This window comes from Cephus cinctus, unplaced genomic scaffold (genome assembly GCF_000341935.2).
Source record: "Cephus cinctus unplaced genomic scaffold, Ccin1 Ccin1_scaffold0101, whole genome shotgun sequence".
NCBI classification, from domain to species: Eukaryota; Metazoa; Arthropoda; class Insecta; order Hymenoptera; family Cephidae; genus Cephus; species Cephus cinctus.
In genome coordinates this window covers 1,264,492-1,291,390 of record NW_014332838.1, presented here as the reverse complement: position 1 = coordinate 1,291,390, position 26,899 = coordinate 1,264,492, and the positions used below count along the sequence as shown (strand labels likewise).

Genomic DNA, 26,899 nt, shown 5'->3' with positions numbered 1-26,899 from the left:
TAAAACTGTTAATTTGATACTTGAGTTTAAATAGACTGTCAGTAACTTTTGTCAACGTCAAATAATGGATAATTGTCAAAACAAAACATGGCGTTCTTTGAATATCTAATCATTCTGAAGTGTCATTCTTCTATTTATTACTAAAAATCTAATAATTGAATATATTTGATTGGTAAGTACATGCTTGCTGTAAAAAAATGGATCACAAAGCTGTTGTGATATCTGGTGAGGCTCCAGAATCTGACGATGAAACTGTAAACATTGCGACGGTGGGTATAACCTATAACTCTAGATGTATCGTAAGAGATTAGAAATAATTTATTGTATTTCCATATTTTTATTAGGGTATGGGATTTCCTTCAATGCGTACACCGAATCCGTGTGGTACAATTATATCCGGTGAAGCCCCGGAATCTGATGATGGTGATGACAATGATTAAAACTGTTACAAACACAAACAATAATAATAATAATTCTGACGGTCCATTGCAGATGGGACCAGTTTAAGCAGCGTTAGTGGTGCAGTTGATGCTACTGTTTGCCCACCATACAGTGATGTTAAAATACCAAAATCAAAGAAAAGTTGTATTAAGTACAACAGTTTGCTCCATAAAAAATTACGTAAGACTTTATATTTGTTTGTTAATATTCTTACTCCATATTCCATTGTAGATTGTTTATCGCAATTTATATATTTACTAAAATGCATTTATTGTTTATAGATCAATTTTTCAAAATTTTATTACGATGAACAGTATAATCAAATATATTGAGACATAATTATTTATTGATACTGTAGTAATACAATCTGAATTACAATAACTGTAATAAATAGGATTATACGATGATAATTTAGATACATGGAAAATTTTTAATCAGACGTATATTCGCTAGATCGAAGCCTCTATATTTATCAGGTCGTCTTAATATAATCTAGCTTTCTTCTCTTTAAATCGAGGCACATTACACACCCTTAAGTATTTTAATCGCAAAGTCGTAATTAGCTCCTATACTTTAATGAATGAAGGAAATAATTTTTTACAAGGAATGTTACTGTTGCGAACTTACGGACGGAAACAGAACGAACCTATGTATTAAAAAGCGATTTTTTCTGACTGCAAACAGGTGAATGCAACGAGGCATTAGACAGAGACGTAACAGAACTGAGCGGCGATATGATTACTGCTGGTGTTAAAGAATTGACGGCGGTTAATCGGCAATTATTACGAAGCGAATTCACTCTGCAAGAAGCTGCTTGTCAATTACGCAACGCGTCAAATCGTTTGCGAGATACTACCAACGATTTGATACAGCTCATCGATGCCAATTTCTTACATAGTGTTAAAACTTAGTCAGTTTCCATTTTCCTACTTAACGTTAGTCTTGTTGGCACGTTCTTGGTAATTCAATAATGGCCGTAACGTGATAATAAAGTGACCCTTTCGGTCTGAATATACTAAATACCGTTATATTAAAAAATTGTTAAACCTTGGGGGGCTTTATTGAGCATCGATCGACTTTGTTCTTAACTGGCAGTTCTATTTAATATATTAGTTAATCGCTAACAGCACATCATTCATTAATCTCAACTGTACCTAAAATATTAATCAATTATCAATTCATTATGAGCTAAGGTTATTCTGATTTATATAACGTAATGTTTATAAGTAGTAACACATTAGATTATTAACGAGTATTAAATACTCTTATACTGGTCGTTGCATTTCACTTTTTCTTTTCTTTATGACATGAAAATTTTAATGACAACGATCAAATAATAATGTGAATATTGCACATTATTTTATAGATGTCAAGATATATCAAAGAATGCCACAATATTAAGTAATGGGGCTTCTGCAGAGAATGATGGTCGTACGTAAAATTTTATCTTTCGCGGCAAACGAGCCGAGTGCTTTATCTCCTTTATAGTTAAGCACAGCATATCTACCATAAATAATATTGGAGCTCTGATTCAAGTAACAAATCTTCAACCATCTCGATCACCAAACAGAACCTTCATCGTTCCTATTGTTATGTACATAACAATATCCTTTTCAGAAGCCCCTATCTGCTTTCTTCATTTTTGTTTTTCTACGTGTTTCTCTTTTTTTATCAAACTGACAACTTTGCCTGGTATCAAAGGGTTGATATCATTTTAATTCTCTCAAACGTATCGCTAGTGTTAGTGCACAATGAATTTGTGATCTAAATGGGGATGAATTTTTTTTTCTCTATGATCCTCAGTCTTAGATATTTCCCCAAACTTCTTTTAACTTAAGAACCGTATGGCATAACTAGATACAAATTGTGGTAACTAAAATCTTTTTTGTGCTCTTATTGATATGGCAATATCGCGACGAAATAACTTTCTTTCGCAGTATTCTACGTTTCATAGTACATCTGTTCTGTTTCTTTACGATTGAATATATTCGGAGTATGCAGCGGATAATACTATGTTTATGTACTAGGTAGGTATTTGCTGAGCATCGAAGCAATTCCGTACAGTATATTACGTACTATCACGCACAATAGTGTCGAACTCACAACTAAGTATGCATTTCCCCGTAAAAGAACCGTTGTTAAAATTAACATGCTCCTGAGGAATTTTTGTAATTACTAAGCACTGCGAGTCAGTGCTACCGATTACTAAAGACAACTCATGCTAGGGATAAGCAAATACTTTTTTTATCACCAACACATGTCTGATTAACGAATTTAAAATTCGAGAGATAATCTAAGAGATAATGCCAAATGCTTTTGCGGTAACTTACTTTTTTTCCCTACTAGTCAAAAAAAAGAATTTCATATATCCCCTGTATCCTCGTGCACTTGGGTTTCTTCAATGGAAGCAGAAGTTTGATTAGAGTTATGCAATTTTTTACTTTTATCAATCACTATTCAGATTTCTCTGATAACACGCATTTCTATTTGCGAGTTATTAAATTTGCTTCACCACTTGGTGACCAATTTTAAAAAATGGGCTCAATTCCAGAAAAGAATTAATGTTTGCTGTATGTGGCGACCTTTGTAGAAGAAACGACGTCGCACTTGGTACATATTAGCCAGTGTGAGGGCGCCCACACCCCACATGGCCTACGCACGTTCCATCTCACCTCCACTCGCGTACATCTGGAGTAAAGCCATGGATTCCTGAGCTTGTCGTTTTTCAGCCAGGAATCTGCCTGATGCTTCCTTCAATTGTTCCAGAAACATCCTAAAGGAGATAAAAATTGATCTTGAAAGAGTCATACCTTGCATTTTATTCCCAGGTAATTCAGTGTCTTTTTACTTACCTGTCTGGCACAATATCAGCCAGACTATCTGGGTCCATGTCGCTCAGTAATTCCAAATCGTTACCTCCCAATAGAGAAATATGAGAGGGATCTCCATGCAGGGATGAAACTAAGGGTTCGATCGGCGTTCTGGCTCTTCTTAGTACATCACCGCTACCTTTGGAACCACCCTGTGAATTGTCTACGTTATCTACCACGATATAACGTGAAGCAGCTTTTCCGCCTGCAGCTATCCATTTCTGATCTCCATGAAGCACCATGAGACTTGTATTTCTTTCCAGGGTAGCAAAGTACTCCTCGTCATCTACTTCTGTTCCTGTGATTTGAAATGGAAATAAACTGGTTAGTTTATAGTATTTTATTTCTATCTTTCAGAATTACTGATCCTGCAAGTTCATTAATATTCTTGCTATTACATAGGAGCGTTTTTACTTACCATCTTGTTCTAGTACAATGGTGAGATCGACATCCTGAGGCAGGGCTAAGCGGCTTCTGGCAATACTCGTCAACTCTTTGAGGGATGATGCGGTGATCCCCTTTCGCCGCTCTCTTGCGTAATCGACAATTTTGTAAGGGTTGCCAGACCCATGAATTACTACTGCCGTCTCTGACATGTTTCCTTGGAGATACTGACAACAAACACTTTTTTAAAAGTTAAACTTTCTCAAAACTTCTAAGAATTAGGCTGAATGTCGCTTCAATTAAATAACAATTCCACCAAGGGATCAATGGTATTCTTTAAGTGGAAGGGCCCAAGCTAAAGCTTCACCGTCAATGTACATTGAGAGGTCAATGCACTGCTACTGGAATTCCGTCAAGTCCAAGTTTTCACAAGCGTCGAACGAGAGTCGTAAAAAACAACTCAGCAATACTTGGAAGGTACGTGATTAACTTGGAGCACGTTTAAAGGATTTAAGGGCGTTTTAATCAAGGTTTTCTTTTCCATTAAGCACTAGGTAAGGGTATTTTGGGTAAAAGTTTATACATTCGAAACGCAAGTAAGAAAGGGCAGTGATTTTGGATTGTTTCGAATATTCTTGGTTCCTTAGGAATTTTATGATGGAGAGCAATTTACAGGCGCGATTAAAAAATAGAAAAGGCGGTGGTGTGTTAATGTAGTGTCTGAGTGACTGATCCGACTCTGTGTCAACCCAACACTGGGTCAATGGTGCAACTACACCTCCTATTTATACTCCCCGTAGAGTTCTGCGTATATACAGTCAAGAGACACCCCCAACAGCATTCCCTCCCAACATGGCAGTCAGACAGAAATCAATAACCTACCCCACTCTCATTTAATTTTTTACCTCGTCCAGACGAACTGTTTACTCGAGCCAAGGGTAAACCTTCCAAATTTAGATTATTCCGCGACAGTTCATAAAAAAGAAATAGTATGTACTGATAAAATAGGCGTGCTATTCTATCATGGTTTGCGAATTTATTTGTCAATATTTATCCATCTAAGTACAACCTCATTTAACAATGTTTCTTCAAAATGCTGACTGAAAGGTACCGTCGACATATTAGCCATTTTACTATATGTCTCTTTCAAATGATTCAAATTTATAATTTATTAGATATAACAAAACTTGTTTTCTTTTGTAGAAACATGTAATATTGTATTTTGATATGAAGTTCATAGAATATATCGAATTCGGCAGAGCGTATTTTTAGTGTAGAATCATTATATTCCAAACAGCTTTTGTAATTTCAAATAAGAATGATGAATTTACAACATAGTTTAATTAATAAATATGTATTTGACGACTTCAAATCGAAGTTATCAATAATCTTCACCACATCGTAAATATTAATGCATGTCATACTGCTTTGGTGTATGATACATAAAGATACTTTTAACATTGTAAAATATGCGGTATCCTTTTAATAGAAATATATAAGTGTAGTTTTTATTACACACTGATCATGATTCATCCAGTAGCATGTGCATACTACTACCAATAGGAAAAAACGTTGGTACTATAAATATAGTAGTATATCTATTTATATAACGTAAGTGTCATAGACATTGTAAAACTTTGTACATGGCAATAGATAATTTGGCCCTTTTAATAGGTAACGAATTGACCTACGTAAATAATTAGTTTAACAAAAACTTAATTGAAAACATAAAAGCAATTATTGACAACGGAGTCTGTTTGAGATTAATTGAAATAGAAATTATCTATACAGTAAATGGCGGTTTTAATAAATAAATCATTATACACAGATTAATTGAGAATCAAAAAGAAAAGGTATAATCCACTTTCTAATAAAGCGTAAAAATTTATGCAGGTTACATGACTTAAAGGCACAGCACTGCTTCTAATTTTAGTTTGACGAGACTAGACACTGTTTCAAGTTTAAAGTTAGCCCGGGCCTAGCCCAGTTCAGGCTCTTGGTTGAGCCAAAGACTATATCCGAATGATTTAATCGAATTTAATTGAATATTAAACCGATCAAGATAAAAAACAACAATGCCGCCTCCGAATACGAACAAAGACACCGACGATAGTCAAACGTGGGAATTGGCTGAAAGGTGTCTTTTGCCTATTGCATTTTCGCACGCAGTTGCCGTTATTCTCGCTACCATTCTGAACACCTTTGGTATCTCACAAACTTCAAGTTTTGTTCTGTTCTTGATGTTACTGGCTATTTCTTTAGGCTCTACATTATTCTACCATAATTTGAAGGTGAGTTACTTATGTTATATAAAAAATTGTCCCCGTGTAGTCTCTAACATGGTTTTGCAAGTGAACGACTACCCCAGGGTTTTCGAGACATAGTGTGTACAGTTTGATAAAATGATAGTTAATAATTATATAAATGAAAAATCGCCATTTTATACAGTAAAATGTATTAATTGCGCATATAAAATGTGATGATCGTATCGCACGTATCCCTGTACGTGGTTAAAGGACAAGTCATTTAAAGGTTCAAGAGTGAAGATGTCCTTTGACCTCTTGGAGAGGACAGGAAATAATTGTTATCTTTACCCTTTAATAATGTCAGATGCATACGGGAATTTAAAAGATCAAAGGTATTCTATATTGAAATTATAGTTCGATTAGAAGGGGTCAGGCATGAGCTTTTCACCTTTGTTTCAAGTTAATGTTAAATAAAAGTTGAACATTACGAATACTTTTATATATTCTGTTCTATGTGGAAGTAATATACTTAATGTCATTTTTGAGTAGTAACGTAATACTATGATAATTGAATAAAGCTGATGGTGTATTATTCAAATAGGTAACTGCAGCAGGCAAAGCGGTACTTATTACAGGTTGTGACTCCAGAGTTGGATACGCTTTGGCAAAACAATTAGATGACTTGGTACGGATTTAATTATTAGAAATGAAAGGGTGAAGCATATAAATAATAATTTCTGTATTTTATATTCTTCAAGGGGTATACTGTGTTCGCGGGATTTACGAATAAAATCGAAAATGAGGAGCTTGCGCAAAAGTTAAAGAAAGAGGCTTCAGGTAGACTACACACTTTGCAATTAGATGCGACGAATGAACGTGACATTCATTCGACTTTTCTTTACGTTAACGAGAACTTGCCAGATGGAGCGCCAGGTATGCAATTAAGATGCTCAGACGTTTCCAACGATTTCAAAAAGCTTTACGTTCTGCAAAGCTTTAGTACATGATTTTTAGCCACTATTTTTAATTGAAAGTTATATGGTGATGATGTTTGTATTAGGATTGTGGGCATTAGTACATGCAGCGGCTTGGGTTGCCTTGGGTGAATGTGAATGGGTTCCGCCATCTGTGGTGAAGAGGAGCATAGACATTAATTTCATTGGTGTTACTCGGTTAACTCAGGTATAAACTATTTTCTTAAAATGGCATACCTTACCTACTGGAATTATGTACAGTTTTATTGTATAGATATTTCTACCCTTGGTGAGACGTTCAAAAGGTCGTGTAGTGCTGGTCGGTAGTCTCTTGGCTCGTATACCTAGTCCTGTACGTGGAATATATTGCGCAGTTAAGGTAATATTATTATAAGCAAATTACTTATTTTCCATGCGATATATTATCAATCATTTCTGATATGCTTCTCGTTATACATGCTATGTATTATTGATGTACAGGCTGCAATTGAGGCTTGGGGAACTTGCCTACGTTTGGAAATGCGTAGATGGGGAGTGGATGTGGTTATTGTAGAAACTGGAGAATATATCTCAGGTAATGCATGGCTGAAAGACAATGCTGCCCTGCTCGAACAAGCTAGAGATATGTGGACCCAACTAGATCCTCAAACTCGTAAGGAATATGGACAAGAATTGTTCCAAAAAGAAATGTTAGCTTTGGAGAAATACACACAAGGTCCTGAAGCTGACCTAACTCCAGTTACAAGAGCACTAACTGATGGTGTTATTAAAACTTTTCCATTGAGAAGATATACTCCAGTATCACGCAGTGAAAGAATACAAGCATTGCTCAGCGATCATTTACCAAAAGCTGTCTATGACATAATCTACACGAATTAATATTTTCTATTAGTGTTGAACAAAAAGTATAACACTTGTGGAGTTGTCAAAAAAATTTTAAATTACGACAGTAAAATAAAACTATAAATTAGACATAATTAGATTAAAACATTTTGAGCACGTTCGTATAAGACTTATTACTGTTGAAAGTAATAGTGTTAATGCCTAAAGATTATATTACCAAGTAGTTTATAATTCCGTCAAATACATGTAACAGGGTTAGTACCATAAAATTATTAACAAATAAATTTTTAAAATGAAATAGTAATGTAAGATCGGTTCAATAAAAAAGGAGATATAAGGATTCAAGTATCGATATATTTTTTCTCTTACCTTTACAACATCTTGATGAAATCAAGTGATTTCATAGTAATTTGACAGCTATATTTGGCGCGAGTCACACTGCAACACACTGTACACTGCTGTACACCTTACTTGCTTCCACACATTGCGCGATGACGCACAATTCTTTTTGTTCTCTTGCAGCATGGCAGCAATTGAGAACCTCTTATACGACTCTTTGGTTTCCTATACTGCAAGAAATCCCCTACGTTTATGATCCTTTGTCCCTAGCAATTATCACGGAATGCAGTAACCAAAGAGGGGGTGGGAATAATAAACGCTAGGCGTGTCGGCGTCTGTTTTGACACGAAAACTCGAAACTTTTTAGTAAAATCAAGTGTCTTCCATACAAACATTCATCTACACTGTTAAGGGATTTAAGAAAATTGTAATTTTTACTTGAGTATGTTAGGAGTGAGGGAAAAATCGAATGTGCCGATGTGGAAAAGGCTTTCGGCCGATGGCGTGTCATCACGCAATTCCTAAAAAGCTCACGGTCTCTTATCCCTTTGTAAATGCTGTGCTGGTTCACGTGCGAATGAGGTAATGCGCTCATATGGGGTAGCGCTAGGGCGGTAGCCTATGCCGGGGTATGGAGACGGAGAGCGTAAAATCTGGGGCTAGCGAGCATAGCCACAGCCATCATAGCCGGGGCTCGCAAAAGCACCATAGGTCTCACAGTAACAAGGGTCATCACAGACAACATTCCCATCGATCTAGCAGGTATATCATCAATATATACATATCTTATCTTTCACAGTCATAATAAGATTCTCTTACAATCTATGTGTCGCTTCTTGATTAGGAGTAGTCGAGGCCAGAGAAAAGAGAGACACAATTTGGATTCCAGTGAAATGGCACCCTTTCAAACGACTGTTAATGTCAGGGGCGACAGTGTGGATAATTTAGGCCAAGAAGTTATAGAAGTACAGATATTGCCCCAAGATGAAAATTGGGGTGAAAATACAACTGCTGTAACAGGAAACACATCCGATCGGTCAGAATCGACTGAGGATATAAGTCATTGGCCCAATGAAAACGATGGTTCATTTGGGTTTACATGTAATCGATATGTAGGCCCAGTAATAGCCATGATACTAGGATTAAGTGCTTTTTTAAGTCCTATAGCCATGGTTGTTTTACCAAAGTTGGGATTTTTCCCTGATTCCACTAGTGTGCTGACTTTACAACAGAGATTACAACTATTATCTTGTAATGCAGAATGTAAGGGACAATTACTGGGTCTGGCATTTAAGCTAGTTCTATTAGGAATAGGCTGCTGGGCTGTGTTTTTAAGGCCAGGAAATGCTACCATGCCACGTGTCTTTCTTTTTCGAGCTGGAGTACTTGTTCTCACTTTACTCTGCATTTGCACTTACTGGCTCTTCTATGTTGTACAGGTATTTATTAAATTTTTAAACAGTAACCATATCAATATGAAATTTGTATATCTTTGCATTTTATGAAAACATGATACTATTTCTTATTACAGGTAACAGAGAGCGCTAAGACTGCAGCAAACGGTGAAATCACAGAGTACAAAAGTTTAGTGAGTTATGCAGGGACTCTTGCTGACACACTCCTCTTTGTACATTATGCTGCTGTACTATTGATAGAGATCCGCCATCTACAACCCACCTTTTATCTTAAAGTAAATATACTATCTACAATATTTATGCACAATAGTATTACCGAATTATACCTATATGAATTCGTGATATATTAATTATTTCAATGAATTGATTGTAGGTAGTAAGATCACCAGATGGTGAATCGAGATCATATGCAATCGGACAACTGTCAATTCAAAGGGCTGCGGTCTGGGTTCTAGAAAGGTATTATACCGAATTCCCTATCTACAACCCGTACCTGGAACGGTTGCCTGTCTCAAAATCAGGTAGGAAACAGTCAAGCTTCAAATTTTATGAAGTCGATGGTGGAGTTGGAACGGGTGTACAACAACGTGGAGCTGGTGGTGACAGAGCCGTTCTAGCCGCTCAAGCGCGTAGAAGAGATTCCAGTCACAACGAGCGTTTCTACGAGGAACACGACTATGATCGTCGAGTACGAAAGAGAAGAGCCCGATTAATAACTGCTGCAGAAGAGGCCTTTGCACACATTAAACGATTGCATTCCGAAGCGGAATCCGCTCCGAATCCTGGCCCGATGGATCCCATGGAAGCTGCGCAAGCGGTGTTTCCATCGATGGCTCGAGCCTTGCAAAAGTACCTGAGGGTGACGCGGCAACAACCACGACACTCTGTTGAATCCATTTTAGGCCGATTGGCAAGATGCCTCGCACAGGATGCTGCTCCACGCGCATTTCTCGAGCCTTTCTTTACTACGAGTCCAGTGCTCTCAAACGAGAAGGAGCGACAAAGAAAATCACACCATTGGGCCCTTGTATGCGAGGGTGAACTACCCTCTCGGCCTTTGGCACCTGGTTGTGAGTTTCAACTCAGACAAGGAGAAGTAGCTCTTCTCTGCACGGCTCATAGGTTGCCACATTTCAATCTGACTGAACAGCTGGCTCATCCTAAGTCTAATAAGTTTCTTCTGAGGCTGAATTCCGAGACATCTGTTTAATAGTAATTTATCACTTTATCTTCTATTTTTTCTGTTTCTTCACATCTTCCATATAGTAAGGAGGTATACCTCGTACTACTGATCGAGATGAAATACTCAAATATCTATTGTCATGTTGCTCTTATCGTTGCAAATTGTACAGTGATACATGACAATGGTGATACATAGTGTTAGGCAGTGATACGTATTATATTATATACGTACTATATTATTTTGTCGTTGGTTAAGAAAACGAATCAGACAGTTAGTACTCAGAACTTTTCTAACGGGGAACAGAAAGATATTCCTGGTAATGGAATATATCCATTATTCGCCCTGTTTCTTACATGCTCGTAAAAGAATTAAGCAATGATGCTCGGCGGGCATTCTTAGAAAATCATCTTCACATTTCTGTCTATAACCCATTCTTAGTTTTTACATATCAATAAGTTATTACGCAATTAAGTCGTGTATATTTAAATGAACGTCGCCCGACGTTCTTAAAATAATCATTAGATTACTTTTCAATTTGTTGAGACGTTTAAAGCCTTCACTTGACTTTAAAAGCGTCGCAAAGGTACTTATAAGTTCTTAAAAACTCGGTGACTCGTAATATGTAAACTCTTACAAATTTTTCAATGGCTGCTGTGTATCTTTAATACAAAAATTCGTTTTTTACACATTCAATCGCTAATGCCGTTATGAATGTATTTCAGATAAGACGTGTTGATTAATTTTATAAATCAAAACTTAAGCTATGCCTAGATTAATTGGAAATATGTGTGCTTATCGTTATCATCATCAGATGCACGCTAAGTATCAATGTTACTCAAGCTGGATGGACCATAAGTATTTTAATTACTTTTTTAATGGTCCTTCGTACAATCCTTTTGTCATTAGGCATGTTCAGCAGAAACAACGCTGAGGTAGCTGATACATTTGATTGGTCAAATATTACATGGTCGCAAGATTTACGATAAAAAAATCAGTCAAAAGCTCTTGCTGTCTTTAGTGCTGTTTCTGCTGAACATAATCATTCAAATGCCGATTACTAAATTGATGACAATTTAATGCACCGGCACTCAAACTAATAGCCTCTCACTGCCTTGATACATTGAGATTCGAGAGGATCTGTGTAACTTAATGATATTTGTAGAGCTACAGTTTAGAATTTGATAAGAGATTAGCAGTATTTTTCATAGCCACATATCAGGAATATCAGAACAGGACTACACTGCTTGGCTCATGTCTATTTGATTGAATGAAATGAATTGTAATTAAGGTAAATAAGTCGACTAGAGCATTAAAAACACCCGTAGGCGGTAATACTTGTAAGATACTACAAACATTTTTATACTTGTGCATTTTTGTGACTACACGAACGCTGCTAGTTGGCGTAGCTTTTTTATGCGATTTTTTTTATTTATGTGTGCGAGTGATATGACAGTGTATCTATTGATTCACCAATAAATGAAATTTAATGTATAATTTTATAATGTTATGCTATAAATACGATGAATTATCTGTACAAATACTTCATACATCTTGCGTATTAATGCATGAAAATTTCATGATTCCCGAATAAGTATTTAGCTAAGTACAAATTGTTTGATTACTTAAAATCATTTAATGTTGCATGCCGGGTATTAAAGAATAATAGTTGATGGTTTCAATGGTTGAGAACCACTAATATTAGCTATCTAGGAATTTTTTCCCTTGTAGTGAGTCATTCCCTAGTAGTATCGATATAAAATTTGAAGAGAAATGGTACAGGTTAAGTAGACAGCCGATGAGCCGACTGCATTCTGTACAAATTTGTGAACAAGATCTCCTAATATGGCAAGCGACAAAAAGTCTGGAAAATCAACGTCCAAAGGAGGTAATTCCAATGAAGAGATATTCGCTGGATTTCAGACCCTCCGAAATGAACAAAGGATGATGGCTAACAAATTGTCTGAAATGGAAATGGAGTTGAACGAGCACAAGTGAGTCGACAAATTTTTAACCTAACTTTTTAGACTGAGCAAATTTTAAATCTATTGAATTAAATAGAATTGGGTATCAAAAATCAATTATTATAATTATCTAACGTTAATTGCGTTCTCAATCAAATGAAACGTTTTTTTTAAATACTTTATCATTAATCAATATCTTATCATATCATTGTAAAATATTCCATATATGGAGAATAATTATGAATGCTCTACTGATGTATACATTTCAATTTCAATTAAAAGATTAATAATGAATTCTCTATTTCAGAATAGTCATTGATACTTTAAAGAATGTGGATCCTAAAAGGAAATGTTACAGAATGATTGGTGGTATTTTATGTGAACGTACTGTTGAAGACATAATGCCCACTTTAGTTTCAAACAAAGAGCAGGTGCTATATGCTTTTAAGTTTTTATTTTTTTTTATTTTTAAGGCTGAAGTTCTAAAGTATGTTATTTTTCATGTCACATATAGCTGATCAAGGTAATAGATGCATTAAATGATCAATTGACAAAGAAAGGAGTTGAAATAAATGAATACAAGGAGAAACATAACATCAGGATTCGAGGACAAGATGAGTTACAACGACAGGAAGAAGATGATACCAAGGAAGGCACTGAATCTAAAAGAAATGCAATTGTGGTTGATCTTATGAAAGTATAGATGTATCTATTACTTGTTTCAACATTACTATATTCTATTTTACCCAATGAGTTGTCATTCAAATCTTTGATTTACAATCACCCGCATTTATTTATTAAGGTTACTAGCTTGTTTTTGTATAATATGAAATGTCATTTCCTATTGAACATATTATTCAAATATTTCATCAAACTCATACATTGAGTTGTGTCAGAACGTTATACTATGTTGAAAAGATACTTTAACAAATTATACAATAGATCTATGACTTATAATGATATCCATTCTCATAGAGTACCATCACAATAATACACATTCTATGTCAACATGTTCAACCACAAAAGAGAAAGGCTGCTTACACTATTTCAAACTTTACCTTAATCTATTCTTAATGTGGATTTAAAGCTTTCCAACATTACATTAGCTGAATATAATAAAATTAATTTTGTAAGTATAATTTACTTAGTGTCTTTTACCCCTAAAATATCGACCACTCTATTTCTATACTAAAATATATATTACATAACATTAATATTCTAAGTCAGCATAGAACAAAAACAATCTATGTAAGGCTGTATAATTCCTTTTTGTATTATTTTCATTTTCATCAAAATATGATCCAATGTGGGCGCAACATCGCGACTGTGCTTGTATGCGATATCTATCATTAGACCATAATTTGTGATTAATCGATTTCTCACAAATACGAAACACCAGAAAAATGTTAAAACGTTCATGCGTAACTGTATCCTAGCGTACAGCTCATATTGAACGCATTGCTCGTAGTTCGTGATTGATAAAACAACCCTTCGAGTTGAAAAATGGGATAAAATCCCGCTAAAGTTCTAAAGTCGGTGTTAATTGTATAAATGTCAGTCATATCTTAACCTTATGCTTATTATTGGTAAGCTAATTGGATAGCGAAGAGAGTATTTATGAATATTTGTTGCGCGACAGCAGATATATATATATATATATATGTGTGTGTGTGTGTGTATAGATAGCAAGGAATGCGCAAGTTCGGTCCAGCGGAGTCAGGGGATGACCCTACTGAAGATGTCTATTTTCCTTGCGATATCGAACCATCGATTTGTATATGCATGCGAGCCGCGAGACCTCCCATGATAATATTGTACGAGGAGTATTTAAAAAATTTAAGAATGGAGCAAGTTAGCTCCAAAATTGTGAATACTAAACGAGATGCTTACTATGATAGTGTGGAGTGAATTAGAAAATAATTAGTATGAAGTTATCGGGCCAGATCTGTCGTGTTAATTTATGTAGCGTAGGAATGACTTAGATTCAATGCGAACCATACGCGAATTGTTTAGAAATGGAGGTGTGGTGGTTCTCGCGTGTAGTGGCACATCACCCTTATGCTATACTTGCTGCAGTTTTTGTATTTTCATCCACCTGTCTCATCGTACCGCTTACCACCAAGAAATTTCCAGATTTTTCGGATCCACAACTTGTAAGTATTCGTGGTGCAGTGGAATGGATATCAGTTGATTTTAGTTTCATTTATGTGTGTTATAAGTGCACTGATGTTGTTTCAGGGCTTCGAAGCACGAGGTACAGTACTAGCTCAGAGATTAACAGCATGGCAAAACCTTATGGATGCTACTGCACCTAGAGGAGAACTTGTCAATAATCCATTGGAGTACTACCAGTACTTGCAACAACTCAGTCAACTGGTATGCTATAAAAGAAATTTTATTCATGATTAATACGTGATACAAGAGTCATTCCATGATTTTCAGAATGAGACTACTTTCCGCAATCATAGCAGAACGAGTCAGGGAATTGTGAGAAAGAGACCAAGAATCAAGAATAGAAAGAAAGGAAAGAAATATGGAAAACATAATAATGGCACAGGAAAAGATCCAGACGTTACTGAAGACAGAGATATGTGGGAAGAACTATTAGAATTAAGAACAAAAAATCGTTTAGATAACTCAGATGATCATGATGAGCGCAATCATTTAGAGAGCGATGGGTTCTTTTGTAATTTGCCAACTGCTTCATATGCTCGTGTTGTTCTTGGCTCTGAATCAGGAGAGAATAACTTGTGGTCCATGGAAGGCGTGTTGGCTCAATGTCACGTTGATGCAGCTTTGCGTGCGAATCCCGAGTTCTCAACCCTTTGTCAGACCCAAATGGAGCATGGCAGAGCAGGACAAAAATGTTGCCGCAGCTGGTCTCCAGCTAATTATGTAGCTCTTTTATCAAATCGAAGTTCCTGTCTTGGTGTCACTGAAAGCGATCTTGGTCGTGTGGAAATTCTGTTACAAAGATGCGCTGACTTCTATCATAACCTTCAGCTTACTCCGGACTGTGCAGAAGATCTTAGTTGCCAAAGACGGGTCCCTGCTGAATGCTACACTCACAATGCGCCATATCATTTGCTACACTACCTTCTTGACGTTGATTTTATACCAAGCAATGTATGGCTTAAAAAATTTTTTTTTTTTAACCAATTTTAGATATTTCATTGCATAACAGAGAATTTATTTCAGAGGCGGAGTCCTGCCAACAAAATAAACTCGACATTGCGCTCCGCAATGTTATTCTTGCCTATTGCTGCCAGTTCAGCGAGTCTAGACTTCTACAGAGGATTAAGCGTCGATGGATTAACATATGGGAAGTTTAGAGTCTTGGGAATGCAACTGGGGCTCAAGAGCACTCTTTTTGATCGACTTTTAGTTTCTGACTCGCGCCTAGTCCTTGCCGGCTTTGCTTTTGTCACTATTTGCATTTGGGTCTACACCGGTTCCCTTTTGCTAACAGCAACAACCATCCTAGCTGTACTTTTTAGTCTAGGAATTTCATATGCCGTATATACTCTTGTATTACGGATCACATTTTTTCCATTTATGAATTTATTGGCGATTGTCGTTGCCGTTGGTAAGTTTTTATTCTATATCAAAAGTTCGTGAACCTGGGAACAATAAAATATGTTTAATTATTCATTTTATGTTTTTGAAAGGAATTGGAGCAGATGATGCGTTTATTTTCTGCAAAGTATGGGAATGTGGAAAGCAGCAAAAGTTAACTAATGGAGGTCTAGTACGTTTAGTACAAGAAACAATGAAGCACGCTCTACCATCTATGTTCGTCACATCGTTAACTACTGCAGTTGCATTTTTTGCATCTATAGTGAGCAATGTCACAGCCATAAATTGTTTCAGGTATGATGAAATACATATCCATTCCATCTCTCAATATTAGATACGTTTATATAGTTTAACGAGGTATGCCCACAGTTTGTTTTCAGGCATGACTGTCATAGCCAACTTCTTCCTGATGGTAACATGGTTACCCGCGAGTGTAGTAATATCCGAGCACTGTCGTCTAAGTTTCTTATCCCCAGCAAACTTTATCGCCAGAAAGATAATACGTCCTTTGAGAATATTCGCTGACAAAATGGCAACCGGGTTTGGCAAGCTTCTAACGCGAATAGCGATAGATTTAAGATGGTTGTGGCTCGTAGGTCTCGGTGGTGTCGCTATAGCCAGTTGCATGGTTGTTTTCCGCTATCCAGGTTTACAACTACCAGATTCACCAGATTTTCAGCTTTTCGACAGTTCTCATCCATTCGAGAGATACGACTTGGTCTACGCCAGGCGATTTTGGTTCGAGAAACTTGATATGGTATCTATATTTTTTACGAACATATACAAAGACGTTCATGGTGAATGATTATAACAATATTACAGAGCGATGGTAGTGAGGTGTTACCACTGAGATTCGTCTGGGGTGTAAAACCTGTAGACAATGGAGATTATTTAGATCCAAAAGCAAGAGGCAATCTTGAATGGGACGAAAGTTTTGATGTCTCCAATCCAAAGTCTCAACTCTGGTTACAACAATTTTGCCGTGGGTTACGTGCGCAACCCTTCTACCGTAGCACCCGGGGGCCGCTTCTGCCTAATTGTTTTATCGAATCCTTACGGTCTTGGATGCAACGACGTTGTGAGGATCCGATAACAATGAGAGCAGATAGGGAACCATGCTGTGAGCGAAACCCATTTCCATATATGCCGGCTGTATTGCAGCGATGCGCAGCAGAAGCAAGTGCTGAATTACATCGCACTCCTGCTCATTTGTGGAACAGAGAAGGTCCAGTTACGGCTGGTTTGAAATTCGCCAAAGAACCCTTACAGCTACCTTCAACATCAAGCAATGATACAAAGTCATTGGCATATCCATCAACAAAGATCAAAGCTCTTGTCGTGGAGTATGATAGTACACACGCCTACAGCTTATCATTTGCTGAGATGGATCAATTTTATCATCAGGTAAATAATATTTATATTATATTATACCATATATGTACAGTACAAGAAACTATTTTATACAGGTAGAGACATGGATGCAAGATCAATTGTCAAGTGCACCCTTGGGCATGCGTGGAGGTTGGTTCGTTAGTCGATTAGAATTCTACGAGCTGCAACGCACTTTATATGAAGGCACCCTGTGGGCCATGGGTGTATCTATGATACTTGCCCTTACAGTTCTGGCACTTGTTACCCTCAACCCTTTAGTCAGCCTTTATGCTATCTTAGCCATTGGTGCTGCGATAGTAGTGACAGTTTCTGCATTGGTTCTACTTAATTGGAGACTCAATGTACTAGAAAGCGTTGCTGTATCTACAGCAATAGGTAAGTAGTATTCGGATAACGTAATCAGCAGTATTGCTTATCAGAGTCATAATGTGATTTCTTTTGTTTCACTTAATTCAGGATTAGCTGTGGACTTTAGTTTACATTATGGTGTGAGTTATCGAGCCTGTAACTCTGAAGATAGAATAGACAGGGTAAAGGCTGCATTGGAACAAATGGGTGGACCGACATTAATGGCTGCTGTAACCAGCGGTGCAGCTGGCGCACTTATGCTTCCTTCTCACGTATTGGCCTATATACAAATCGGTGTCTTTTTACTACTCGTCATGGGTATCAGTTGGTTATACGCTACTTTCTTCCTCTGTCCATTACTGGCGGTTGTGGGCCCCTCACCTCATTTTGCTCAGTTCCAATATCCACGGTGAGTAACCAGTGAAAAGAGATTTGAAATGAGAACATTTTTAAAACTGTAAAAATCTATAAAGTTAAAATTATTTTAGACTACAGACTTTCTTGTTTAAGTTCCGTAAGAATGGAACGGACGGTACAGCAGAAGTGTACCGAGATAAGGGTAGAGATCGAAGGAGAGGCAAGGGTAGAGGAATGCTATCAGAATCGACGCTGAGTACCTCCAGCACAGTGTGTCAATTTCATTGTGGCGAATTGGAAGCACTTGCTACACGCCCTTCACTTTCTCTACCTCCATCCCCGACTGCGACTTTACTTCATTTGGATCCCAGTCAAACAACGGTGAGAAGTTACAGGCGAAAGCAGACTAATGATCTTGACTGAATATTCTGGGATTTGAATATATTTTATGTTTCTGAAACCCCATTCTTATTATGCGTTATGTGTCAGGTATTGAGTTATGATCTTATTACAAAGTAACGTGTAAGTGGCTGTGCTGGCATGACTTATACAAGTATTATCAATATATTTACATATTTTGTTATGATCAGTCGAGCTCTACGTTAACTGATGTATTATATCTATCTAAAATTTTTAAGAATTGTTCGTAAATATGTTAAGGGACATTTTTATTTAATCATTCATATTTTTAATTTATTCCTCGTATCGTGACTTCACTTTGGGACGTGTTATATATGTGTACTTATACGATACTAATATAATAGATAGAAGGTGCTAATGAGATGTGTTTACATGTAATTAAAGATGTCATGAGTCTAATTACATATCGGGGAGTATGTATAATGAATACCTTTACTTTATACAAACAAATGATTCTCTTTCTCGTTGATTTCCTATGCTGAAAATATTGTTTGGGAAGAGCTGTTAATAATGTAACATTATTTTATTGCGGTTGATTAACTGACTGTAGACAGTGATTGTAAGAAATCAATTGTTTATTAATATGTATAAAAACGGTACTCCGTTCACGTCAGTTTTGCACTGATACTGCGGGACCTGTGTTATCAGCTCAATTTTATAAATGTTAATGAACATTGTAAAAATATCTGACAGTAACTTGCGAGTATTTATGGTTGATTATTATCTGATGAACTATTTATTGTTGAAGAGACACGGTTAAAATTAGCATGAAATTGTTGGATCGTATTCGTGATTGAATAATGTCCTCGTTCTTATGAAAAAAATGTGTTGAAGGGAGTCGTCTGTATTTTCATGTAAAAGGAGATACGAGTCATGGTCTGTGTTCTGTCCATATAAGTATTATCGTTTTGTGCACAACCAGTCTCGTATAATACCAATTGTTGTCAAGCATTTATTTAATATAAGCGCCGACATAATATCATAGGGAGGATTATTTATAAGTTGAAGCATTTTAATGTATTTTATATTGTAATGCACATGTTGTATATGGTATGTTTTGTACTTAATACGTTTCTAAAAATTAACAGTTTAGATTAATTGACATAACTGGAAAACAGGTCTAATGACAATAAGACTTTGACTTTTTATTATTTTCCATTTATAGGTAACTTTTACTCGTTTTTTATATATTTACTTATACTTAGTGTCCATACACGAATAACTTTAATCTATGTTCATAAAGTTCCAATATAGCCATTGCTAAGCCTAAACAGTATTTTATTATTATAGGTAATAAGTATATACATGTTTCCATGATAGGAACGAAAAGATTCTGATTGATGATGATCATCGATGATAACGAATGTTTATGTCAACCTGTGTTAGCATACTGCAAATTGTAAGATGACAATCATGGAATTAATATTGTGACATGAGCTTCCAATTGGAAGTTTTAATTATTATTGTTAACGCGTGCATAAAATTATACGTATAATTCATTTAAATTGTACCGTCATATACAAGTAGAGTATGATGATTACTGTAATTATTCGGTTTAATCATTTTTATGTACTGGTTGTGTACAGAATGTTCTAGTTACACTTCTTTAATAGAATAATTAATCCAAAAATGAACAAAAAACAGTAATTATTCGTTGGCTGTATTATAAGAATCTAAGAGTATAGGTATAGTATATAAAGCTGGTATTATGTACATCTAAAGTTAACAATTGTTAAACTAGAATTATTTGTAAATCGTTTGTTCTTCCATAAACGATTTGATACATGTTCGATAATTTTAGCACTTGACAAATGATAAATTTTAATGACTATTGACGATATACTTGTGGCGTTTTTAATTAATATATTTTCATTTACACATTGTCATTCTTATTCATTAAATATTTTCAGTTTATCAAATTTCGAGTGTATAGCTCACTTGAATGCAAGGATTTTATTCAGAACTTAGGATTACATAAATATTAAAATCACTTACAAAAACCCTTAAGTTACTCCCGACGATAAAGCACAGTGGAATAAATATATTAAAATATCGTTATCGTATAAAATATTCTTTTAAAACTTATGGAATATTTGCAATTACAAATTCATTAATTTATAATGCCAATGAAAAATGTTAATGAAAGCGACGACGCTTGATACAAAACGGCGTCATAGGTTCCGTGAGTGGTCGTTTTTCTCGTGGCGGTAATTGCTGATATGATCGAACTGGATTAGCCTTATGTATCAATTGTTTTCGAAACTTCGCAATTTGACGTTGTTCCATTTTCTTAGCGTTCTCTTCCTCCTAAGAAATATGGAATAGTTACTGATAATTTCATTTGTATTCTTACTGCTAATTATACACTTACAAGTTTCTTGGCCGTTTCCGATTGCACTTCCCTTTGTTTTATTGCATTGTCGAATTGTGCTCTCTGTCTGGCTCTTCTGGCTGTATGAAGTACAGGGCTTCTTGGCTTTGTTTTTTTTACTTTAGTACTCGGTACTGGATCTTGAACTGTACTACTTGGATTACATGCAATTTCAGAATGAGATTTTTGCGCACGCGCCTTTATATATCTTGGTACAGGTTTCGCGTAGAATACGGGAAACATTTTTCTTTCTTCTTCTAACATCTGCAAAACAATAAAAATGTATACATTACAAAAAGAAACGTAACGTGCGTTTGCGTGCTTTGTTGAAGGTGTGATCACATATGTAATGTATGACATCACACCTTTTTCATACGTTCTTCCTTGCGTTCCAACATACGTTTATTTTGCGCATCAAAGCTAAAGGGACTAAGTTTGGTGCAATGACGATTTCCGGTTTTTTGCTGATTATGTACGGTCTTTTTTTCAGATGGCTGAAATGATTAATTACATATATTTATCTACGCGGTTTTCGTTCCATCAGTGTATTTATAATTATTAGTATATTATTGCATACGTGTTTACTCGTAGAAGGTTGATTTAGGTTGATCGTCGCACCATTACTGCGATGAGAATGTTCTTCCTGCTTCTCGTTAGTTAACGATAAACCAGAGAGTAAAATACTGAAAAAAAAGTATAACATTTGATTTTGTTATAAATTTTCAGTTAAATCGTTATCTTACTCAGCTACTTCGTCATCTGGATTTGGAGAAGGGACATTTTCAGTTTGCTTCTTATTTTGTGATGACCATTTAGGCGTTCCAAATTGATCTTAAAACGTATTGATTTTTAAATACAATTATTTTTGTGCGTAGGACTGTACTCGTTATAATGAACATATATAATTATCTTTACAACATACCCAAATATGGAAGATCATGATTGGTAATTTCATTAAAATCGAGAAACTGTGGTGAATCGATACATTCCCATATATCCTTTACATTTCTATACGTATTCCAATTTTCGTATTTCTTTCTATCATTATCTTCAGCAATTTTCTCAAGATCTTCACTCATACTTTTTACTGGGCTGAATATAAAAATGAATAGATCGTGTCAATAACAAATTATGAGAATATGCACAAGATTATTACTGCGAAAATTTGATGACAGTCAATAGCGTTTGATTACCGGTGATGACTTAATTAACTCTATTGCAAAAGTTTAAACTTATCTTTAACTTCTCATCAATGTCATCAGATAATTCGTTATTCTCTTGTTGACAAACAATAATCAGCAAACCTAAACAGAAAACGTGTTTTTGCAACGTATCATTTTAAACCTTGAAAGTATCATTTATATTCATACAGAGCGCGAAATGATACGTATACATTGAAAATTTCAGGGGCGCAGGCCCTAGAGTAGAATTCATAGTCTGTGAATATAGTTATCGGACTTTATCATCTCCATGGTTACAAATATCCAAACAAATCCAGCATGAACGTAATTTCTACCCTTAGATACCTTGAGCCACCCTTTGAATAGTTTAAGGGAATCAGAATGTGAACGTGTTTAACAGGACAATGGTATATCGGAATTTATTTGTTTTCACTGAAATAACAAATATTTGTTTAATAATTTGTGTACACTCAGTGAACTTTAATAACTTGATTGTTTAACAATACAAATCATGAACGGCTTAGGGTAAGATTATTAATAATTCAAATTTGTAGTCTCTGAAACATATCCTCAATTATAATATTTACCAAATATCTTTACTTTTAGAATCGATCGTCATGGTGTTGGCGGTCTTGGAACCAGTAGGTGGCTGGAAGCGATTTGGGAACCTGGTGCTCGAATATATTGTTTGCCAGGTGGTCTGGAAATGCTTGATATTTCTGGCGACGGAGATGCTAGGTTCATCGTCGCAGATTTGGGCACCGGTGCTGCGGAATCTGCCAAAGTATATATAATTCATTCTATAATCATATGTAATCACCAGTCAAGTGATTGTTGTGATTGCGATTTGATTTCGTAGATTAGAGTTTTCAAAGGAGGAGATCAAATTACAGAACACAGTATGATAGATCCACCGTGTGGAGTTGTAGGATTTTATTCAGAAAACGGCGAACCTCAATCTGCTCTATTGGCTGTAGGAGCAGGGTCCAGCGTTTATATTTATAAAAATATGCGTCCACACTTTAAGTATTGTCTACCGTACATGGATGCGCATCCGAAGGAACGCGAAGTATGAAATTATTTTATGATAGAACAAAAAGATTCTATAGTTACTGTAAAATCTAATTTATTCATTATTCTGAACTAGATTTGGCACAGAGCAGGCCTGGAAGAAGAATTAAATGTGTTAAGCTTAAGTGACGAACTTGAATTATTATTGAAGGAATTGGGGGCTGCAACTATATCACCAAGGACTCTAAAGTTTTTAGGAATGGATGTGAGCCTTAGATTTAGTTTTGCTGAACAATATCGACGAATACCGCTTAGTAAAGCTAATGCTGTAACTACCATTGATACCATTAGAAAAGACTCTTGGAATGATCCAGCTAGCAGTTGCCTTCTGATAGGTACAGAATCAGGAGAGATTCTAGTTCTGGATTCTAGGTAGACATCCATTTTGCAATTATACTTTAAATCTTTTTTTTGTTATTTTAATCGATAATATATTATTTTGTTTTAGAGCCTTCTCAGTAGTGGATAAATTACCTCTGGGCTGGCCTCCTGTATCGTTATTGAGCACAGGATTGTGGGCAGGTGATGGACATATAATAGCAATTGGTAGAGATGGAAAATTGGGTTCTGTAAGAAAAGGCTGTGCTTTAAGATTATGGGACAAACTGTCAGCACCAGCTGTTGCTCTTACAACACTTGCAGGAGATAATGCTGCTGTAGCAGCGATGGATGGTACCCTTGTAGGATTTTCTAAAAAGGTACACATACATTAATGGGCTCACAGTATGACCTATTATATTAAATAATAATACTTGAATTTATTATTCCAGGGTATTAAATTGTGGCAATTACAATTACCAGGAATTGCTTTGGATTTGATTAGTTTACCGGTACTACAGAGTGGGCTTTCCTTATTGGCTGTTAGTGTAGCTGGTTCAGGAGTTCTTCTGTATGATGGAAAATTTCATGTAGATTCTATCAAGACAGCAGAACCGATATCAGCCATAAAAGTAAATAATTAAAAGTATATATAATATTGAGTCTTATTTCGTTAAATAGTACATTTATTTTATATTATATTCCTCCATAGCACGGCCGAATGGGTCAAGAAGAACGAGCTATGGCGATGGTAACTATTGGAGGGGGATTAAATGTCAAAATTTTGAAACGTACAGCTGATTTTAGTGTTAAAGCGTCAACAAACCCAACAATGAATTCTAATAACAATAGATTTACGATTCCAAAAAAGACACGATTATTCGTTGAACAAACAATACGTGAAAGATCAGAAGCTGCAAAAATTCATAATGCCTTTCAGAGTGCCTTTTTACGGTTACGTTTGACAGTCGCTAGAAAAGCTGTCGAGATCTTAGCAACAAATCAAGAGTTTAGACCCAATCCTATTACGCTAGAAGCTAGTGTACTCGGGCTGGGGCCAAATTATTTAATTAAAATTTTAGTGACAAATATTTCGGATGGCTTATCCGATACAGAATTATTTTTGGTATGTAGAGATGAAAATGCAGACATTAAGCCTAGGGTAATAGATCTACCTTTATTGCCTAGCGGAATACCAATACCAGTAAGTGTAAATGCTACCCCTAGAGGGAAGATACCGGGAAAGGTACACATTATGTTGTGCAAAATGGGTAAAGTAAAACCTATAGCGTTAACGACAGTTGTACTTCCTGTGCCTGAGGATGACATAGAAGTTTAAGATTTTGTATTATGTTAAACAAACTTTTGTTTCTGCCATATAATTGTATAGTTATATGTATATGGATGTACTTTCACTTTAAATATAGTATATGTATTTCATGAATTATATATATTCATACTTAACAAAAACTGTGAAAAAATCAATATTTTTTGGCTAACTTAATACTGAAGTTTATTTTCGTTATTGCAAAAAAACTATTATCTAACTAATGTTTTAATTAGTATAACAATCAGTAACAAATGACTAACAATCGATGTGCAAGTAAAGAAATTCAAGAAGTCAAAGTTGCCCGAATCAAGAGACTCGATCGAGTCTCGCGCCAAGTACAGGCAACCGGCTGTACAGGGCGCAGCGCGCCGAGACTCTTTACTCGAGTCAACTCCTTATACCTGTGTTTGGAACAAAATATCTTATGAACCGCTATATATGAGGAAAAGTTATTGATACATTCACTATAGGAATTGAAGGTTCTGAAGCGAAGGTTCTGCTGAAGATCAGTTGAGTGATTGCCTTAAGATATCGAATGAGGACTTTACAAATATTAAATCTATAATACTCTTTTAGTTCAAGTATATTTACCCTTCATTCAAGTAAATATTATTAATTATTAGAAACTAATCACATGTAAGTTTTGATAAAAATTTTCATACAAAATTCAAACATTAATTTTATTTTTATCTATTAAACATTCAACCACAGATTTCATAAAAACAAATTAAATGAAAAATATATATTTTAAAGAAAAATTTACTTTGATTTTTGATTTGAACTAAATATGTAACTGATTGTAAGCGTGCAAATGAGGAGGAAATCTTCTTTCCTCATGGAAATCTTTTGGTGTCACGTCTATGATTATCACGGTAGAAAGCTTACGAAGATTCCTAAATGACTCAACTTCTTTCTAAATGAATTTCATTCTACATTTAAGAATATACTTTCCTTTCAAATTTATATATATTTTTGTGTTTCTAAGAAAAATCAATTTATAAATTACATTTATATGGCATTTAACATTTTCGACAACGCAATATATTTATCTGATTAGTGACATTGCAATGCATTTATATTTTATATTTGTTTAACAATACAGATTTCAGTGTTTAAAACTTTTTTCATATATCCTATTGAACAACAAAAACTTGTGATATCCCCCAAAAAATACTTACGTGTAAAAAACTACGCCAAGTACAGGATTGCTGTGAATTCCTCTAACAAAATGTATTGATATCATATTATTGAGGCCAAGTACATAAGTCACTACATGTTTTCCTATTATATGATCTAGTACTGGCCCATCATTTTAATTATGTTTTCAATATTTCCTATAACGTTTTCGCTACTCTTTTATGTTACTGCTGCTTCCCGTATTTAATTATGATTTAATGGTGATTTAATAATTAATAAAACTTTAGGTGATTCCTTATCGAGTACTACTTGGCGGGTCCGTGCATTTCTTGATATAAATTTGGTACAAAACCAGTACCAGTTTTCTATAGAAAGCATATTAACAATAACTTGTCAAAAATAATCACGGTAAAAGCCTAATAACAAACATACAGTATTAGAATACTATGAGCACGTGCAAAGTAAGTACTTTGGAATTCCTGGCACGGACATGCCAAGTAGTACTCGATAAGGAATCACCTACAGTTTTATTAATTATTAAATCACCATTAAATCGTAATTAAACACGGGAAGCAGTAGTAACATAGAAGAGTAGCGAAAACGTTATAGGAACTATTGAAAATATAATTAAAATGATGGGCCAGTGCTAGATCATATAATAGGAAAACATGTAGTGACTTATGTACTTGGCCTCAATAATATGATATCAATACTTTTTGTTAGAGGAATTCACAGCAATCCT

At 35.4% G+C, this 26,899-nt stretch overlaps 8 protein-coding genes across 17 annotated transcripts; 6 read left to right on the top strand and 2 right to left on the bottom strand.

Annotated features, from left to right (window-relative positions):
• Window positions 1-59: 59 nt before the first annotated feature.
• LOC107274749 lies at window positions 60-1,461 on the top strand. The gene is made up of 4 exons (XM_015754223.1): window positions 60-269; window positions 345-423; window positions 493-621; window positions 1,126-1,461. Exons 1-4 carry the CDS (start codon window positions 198-200, stop codon window positions 1,350-1,352), a joined length of 507 nt encoding a protein of 168 aa, XP_015609709.1. The 5' UTR covers window positions 60-197; the 3' UTR covers window positions 1,353-1,461.
• On the bottom strand, window positions 766-8,263 carry LOC107274748 (DNA fragmentation factor subunit alpha). Of its 6 annotated transcripts, none has more exons than XM_025091912.1 (5): window positions 8,128-8,249; window positions 7,158-7,265; window positions 3,730-3,935; window positions 3,294-3,609; window positions 766-3,214 (listed from the first exon to the last, which is right to left on the bottom strand). In XM_025091912.1, the coding sequence occupies exons 3-5, from the start codon at window positions 3,905-3,907 to the stop codon at window positions 3,094-3,096; spliced, it is 615 nt and encodes a 204-aa protein (XP_024947680.1). In that variant the 5' UTR covers window positions 3,908-3,935; window positions 7,158-7,265; window positions 8,128-8,249; the 3' UTR covers window positions 766-3,093. The 6 variants fall into 6 exon arrangements, with proteins under 6 accessions (XP_024947680.1, XP_015609706.1, XP_024947681.1 ...); XM_015754220.2 differs by having other exon boundaries at window positions 3,730-3,922; XM_025091913.1 differs by having other exon boundaries at window positions 7,175-7,265.
• On the top strand, window positions 4,386-8,103 carry LOC107274746 (D-beta-hydroxybutyrate dehydrogenase, mitochondrial). Its single transcript, XM_015754217.2, has 7 exons — window positions 4,386-4,802; window positions 5,758-5,986; window positions 6,543-6,626; window positions 6,700-6,874; window positions 7,002-7,123; window positions 7,190-7,294; window positions 7,396-8,103. Exons 2-7 carry the CDS (start codon window positions 5,771-5,773, stop codon window positions 7,792-7,794), a joined length of 1,101 nt encoding a protein of 366 aa, XP_015609703.1. The 5' UTR covers window positions 4,386-4,802; window positions 5,758-5,770; the 3' UTR covers window positions 7,795-8,103.
• A 121-nt stretch (window positions 8,264-8,384) lies between the features above and the next one.
• On the top strand, window positions 8,385-12,189 carry LOC107274745 (vang-like protein 1). Its single transcript, XM_015754215.2, has 4 exons — window positions 8,385-8,859; window positions 8,942-9,536; window positions 9,629-9,787; window positions 9,886-12,189. The coding sequence occupies exons 1-4, from the start codon at window positions 8,729-8,731 to the stop codon at window positions 10,720-10,722; spliced, it is 1,722 nt and encodes a 573-aa protein (XP_015609701.1). The 5' UTR covers window positions 8,385-8,728; the 3' UTR covers window positions 10,723-12,189.
• A 253-nt stretch (window positions 12,190-12,442) lies between these two features.
• On the top strand, window positions 12,443-13,406 carry LOC107274578 (prefoldin subunit 2). Its single transcript, XM_015753845.2, has 3 exons — window positions 12,443-12,686; window positions 12,964-13,087; window positions 13,171-13,406. The coding sequence occupies exons 1-3, from the start codon at window positions 12,538-12,540 to the stop codon at window positions 13,357-13,359; spliced, it is 462 nt and encodes a 153-aa protein (XP_015609331.1). The 5' UTR covers window positions 12,443-12,537; the 3' UTR covers window positions 13,360-13,406.
• Window positions 13,407-13,758: 352 nt separating this feature from the next.
• LOC107274695 (protein dispatched homolog 1) lies at window positions 13,759-19,153 on the top strand. 3 transcript variants are annotated; one of them, XM_015754087.2, is made up of 10 exons: window positions 13,759-14,809; window positions 14,895-15,032; window positions 15,099-15,782; window positions 15,855-16,242; window positions 16,325-16,526; window positions 16,602-16,989; window positions 17,055-17,636; window positions 17,699-17,999; window positions 18,081-18,381; window positions 18,468-19,153. In XM_015754087.2, the coding sequence occupies exons 1-10, from the start codon at window positions 14,672-14,674 to the stop codon at window positions 18,583-18,585; spliced, it is 3,240 nt and encodes a 1,079-aa protein (XP_015609573.1). In that variant the 5' UTR covers window positions 13,759-14,671; the 3' UTR covers window positions 18,586-19,153. The 3 variants fall into 3 exon arrangements, with proteins under 3 accessions (XP_015609573.1, XP_024947660.1, XP_015609572.1); XM_025091892.1 differs by having other exon boundaries at window positions 18,446-18,586; XM_015754086.1 differs by having other exon boundaries at window positions 14,672-14,809; window positions 18,461-19,153.
• Window positions 19,154-20,580: 1,427 nt separating this feature from the next.
• Window positions 20,581-22,379, bottom strand: LOC107274701 (targeting protein for Xklp2-like). 3 transcript variants are annotated; one of them, XM_015754097.2, is made up of 7 exons: window positions 22,277-22,379; window positions 22,043-22,212; window positions 21,864-21,951; window positions 21,686-21,803; window positions 21,486-21,614; window positions 21,121-21,384; window positions 20,581-21,056 (listed from the first exon to the last, which is right to left on the bottom strand). In XM_015754097.2, exons 2-7 carry the CDS (start codon window positions 22,197-22,199, stop codon window positions 20,886-20,888), a joined length of 927 nt encoding a protein of 308 aa, XP_015609583.1. In that variant the 5' UTR covers window positions 22,200-22,212; window positions 22,277-22,379; the 3' UTR covers window positions 20,581-20,885. The 3 variants fall into 3 exon arrangements, with proteins under 3 accessions (XP_015609583.1, XP_024947678.1, XP_015609584.1); XM_025091910.1 differs by having other exon boundaries at window positions 22,314-22,366; XM_015754098.2 differs by having other exon boundaries at window positions 21,698-21,803; window positions 22,043-22,376.
• A 126-nt stretch (window positions 22,380-22,505) lies between these two features.
• On the top strand, window positions 22,506-25,139 carry LOC107274698 (Bardet-Biedl syndrome 1 protein homolog). Its single transcript, XM_015754092.2, has 7 exons — window positions 22,506-22,826; window positions 22,908-23,085; window positions 23,161-23,370; window positions 23,449-23,744; window positions 23,821-24,070; window positions 24,143-24,322; window positions 24,403-25,139. Exons 1-7 carry the CDS (start codon window positions 22,813-22,815, stop codon window positions 25,027-25,029), a joined length of 1,755 nt encoding a protein of 584 aa, XP_015609578.1. The 5' UTR covers window positions 22,506-22,812; the 3' UTR covers window positions 25,030-25,139.
• The last annotated feature ends 1,760 nt before the right edge of the window (window positions 25,140-26,899 follow it).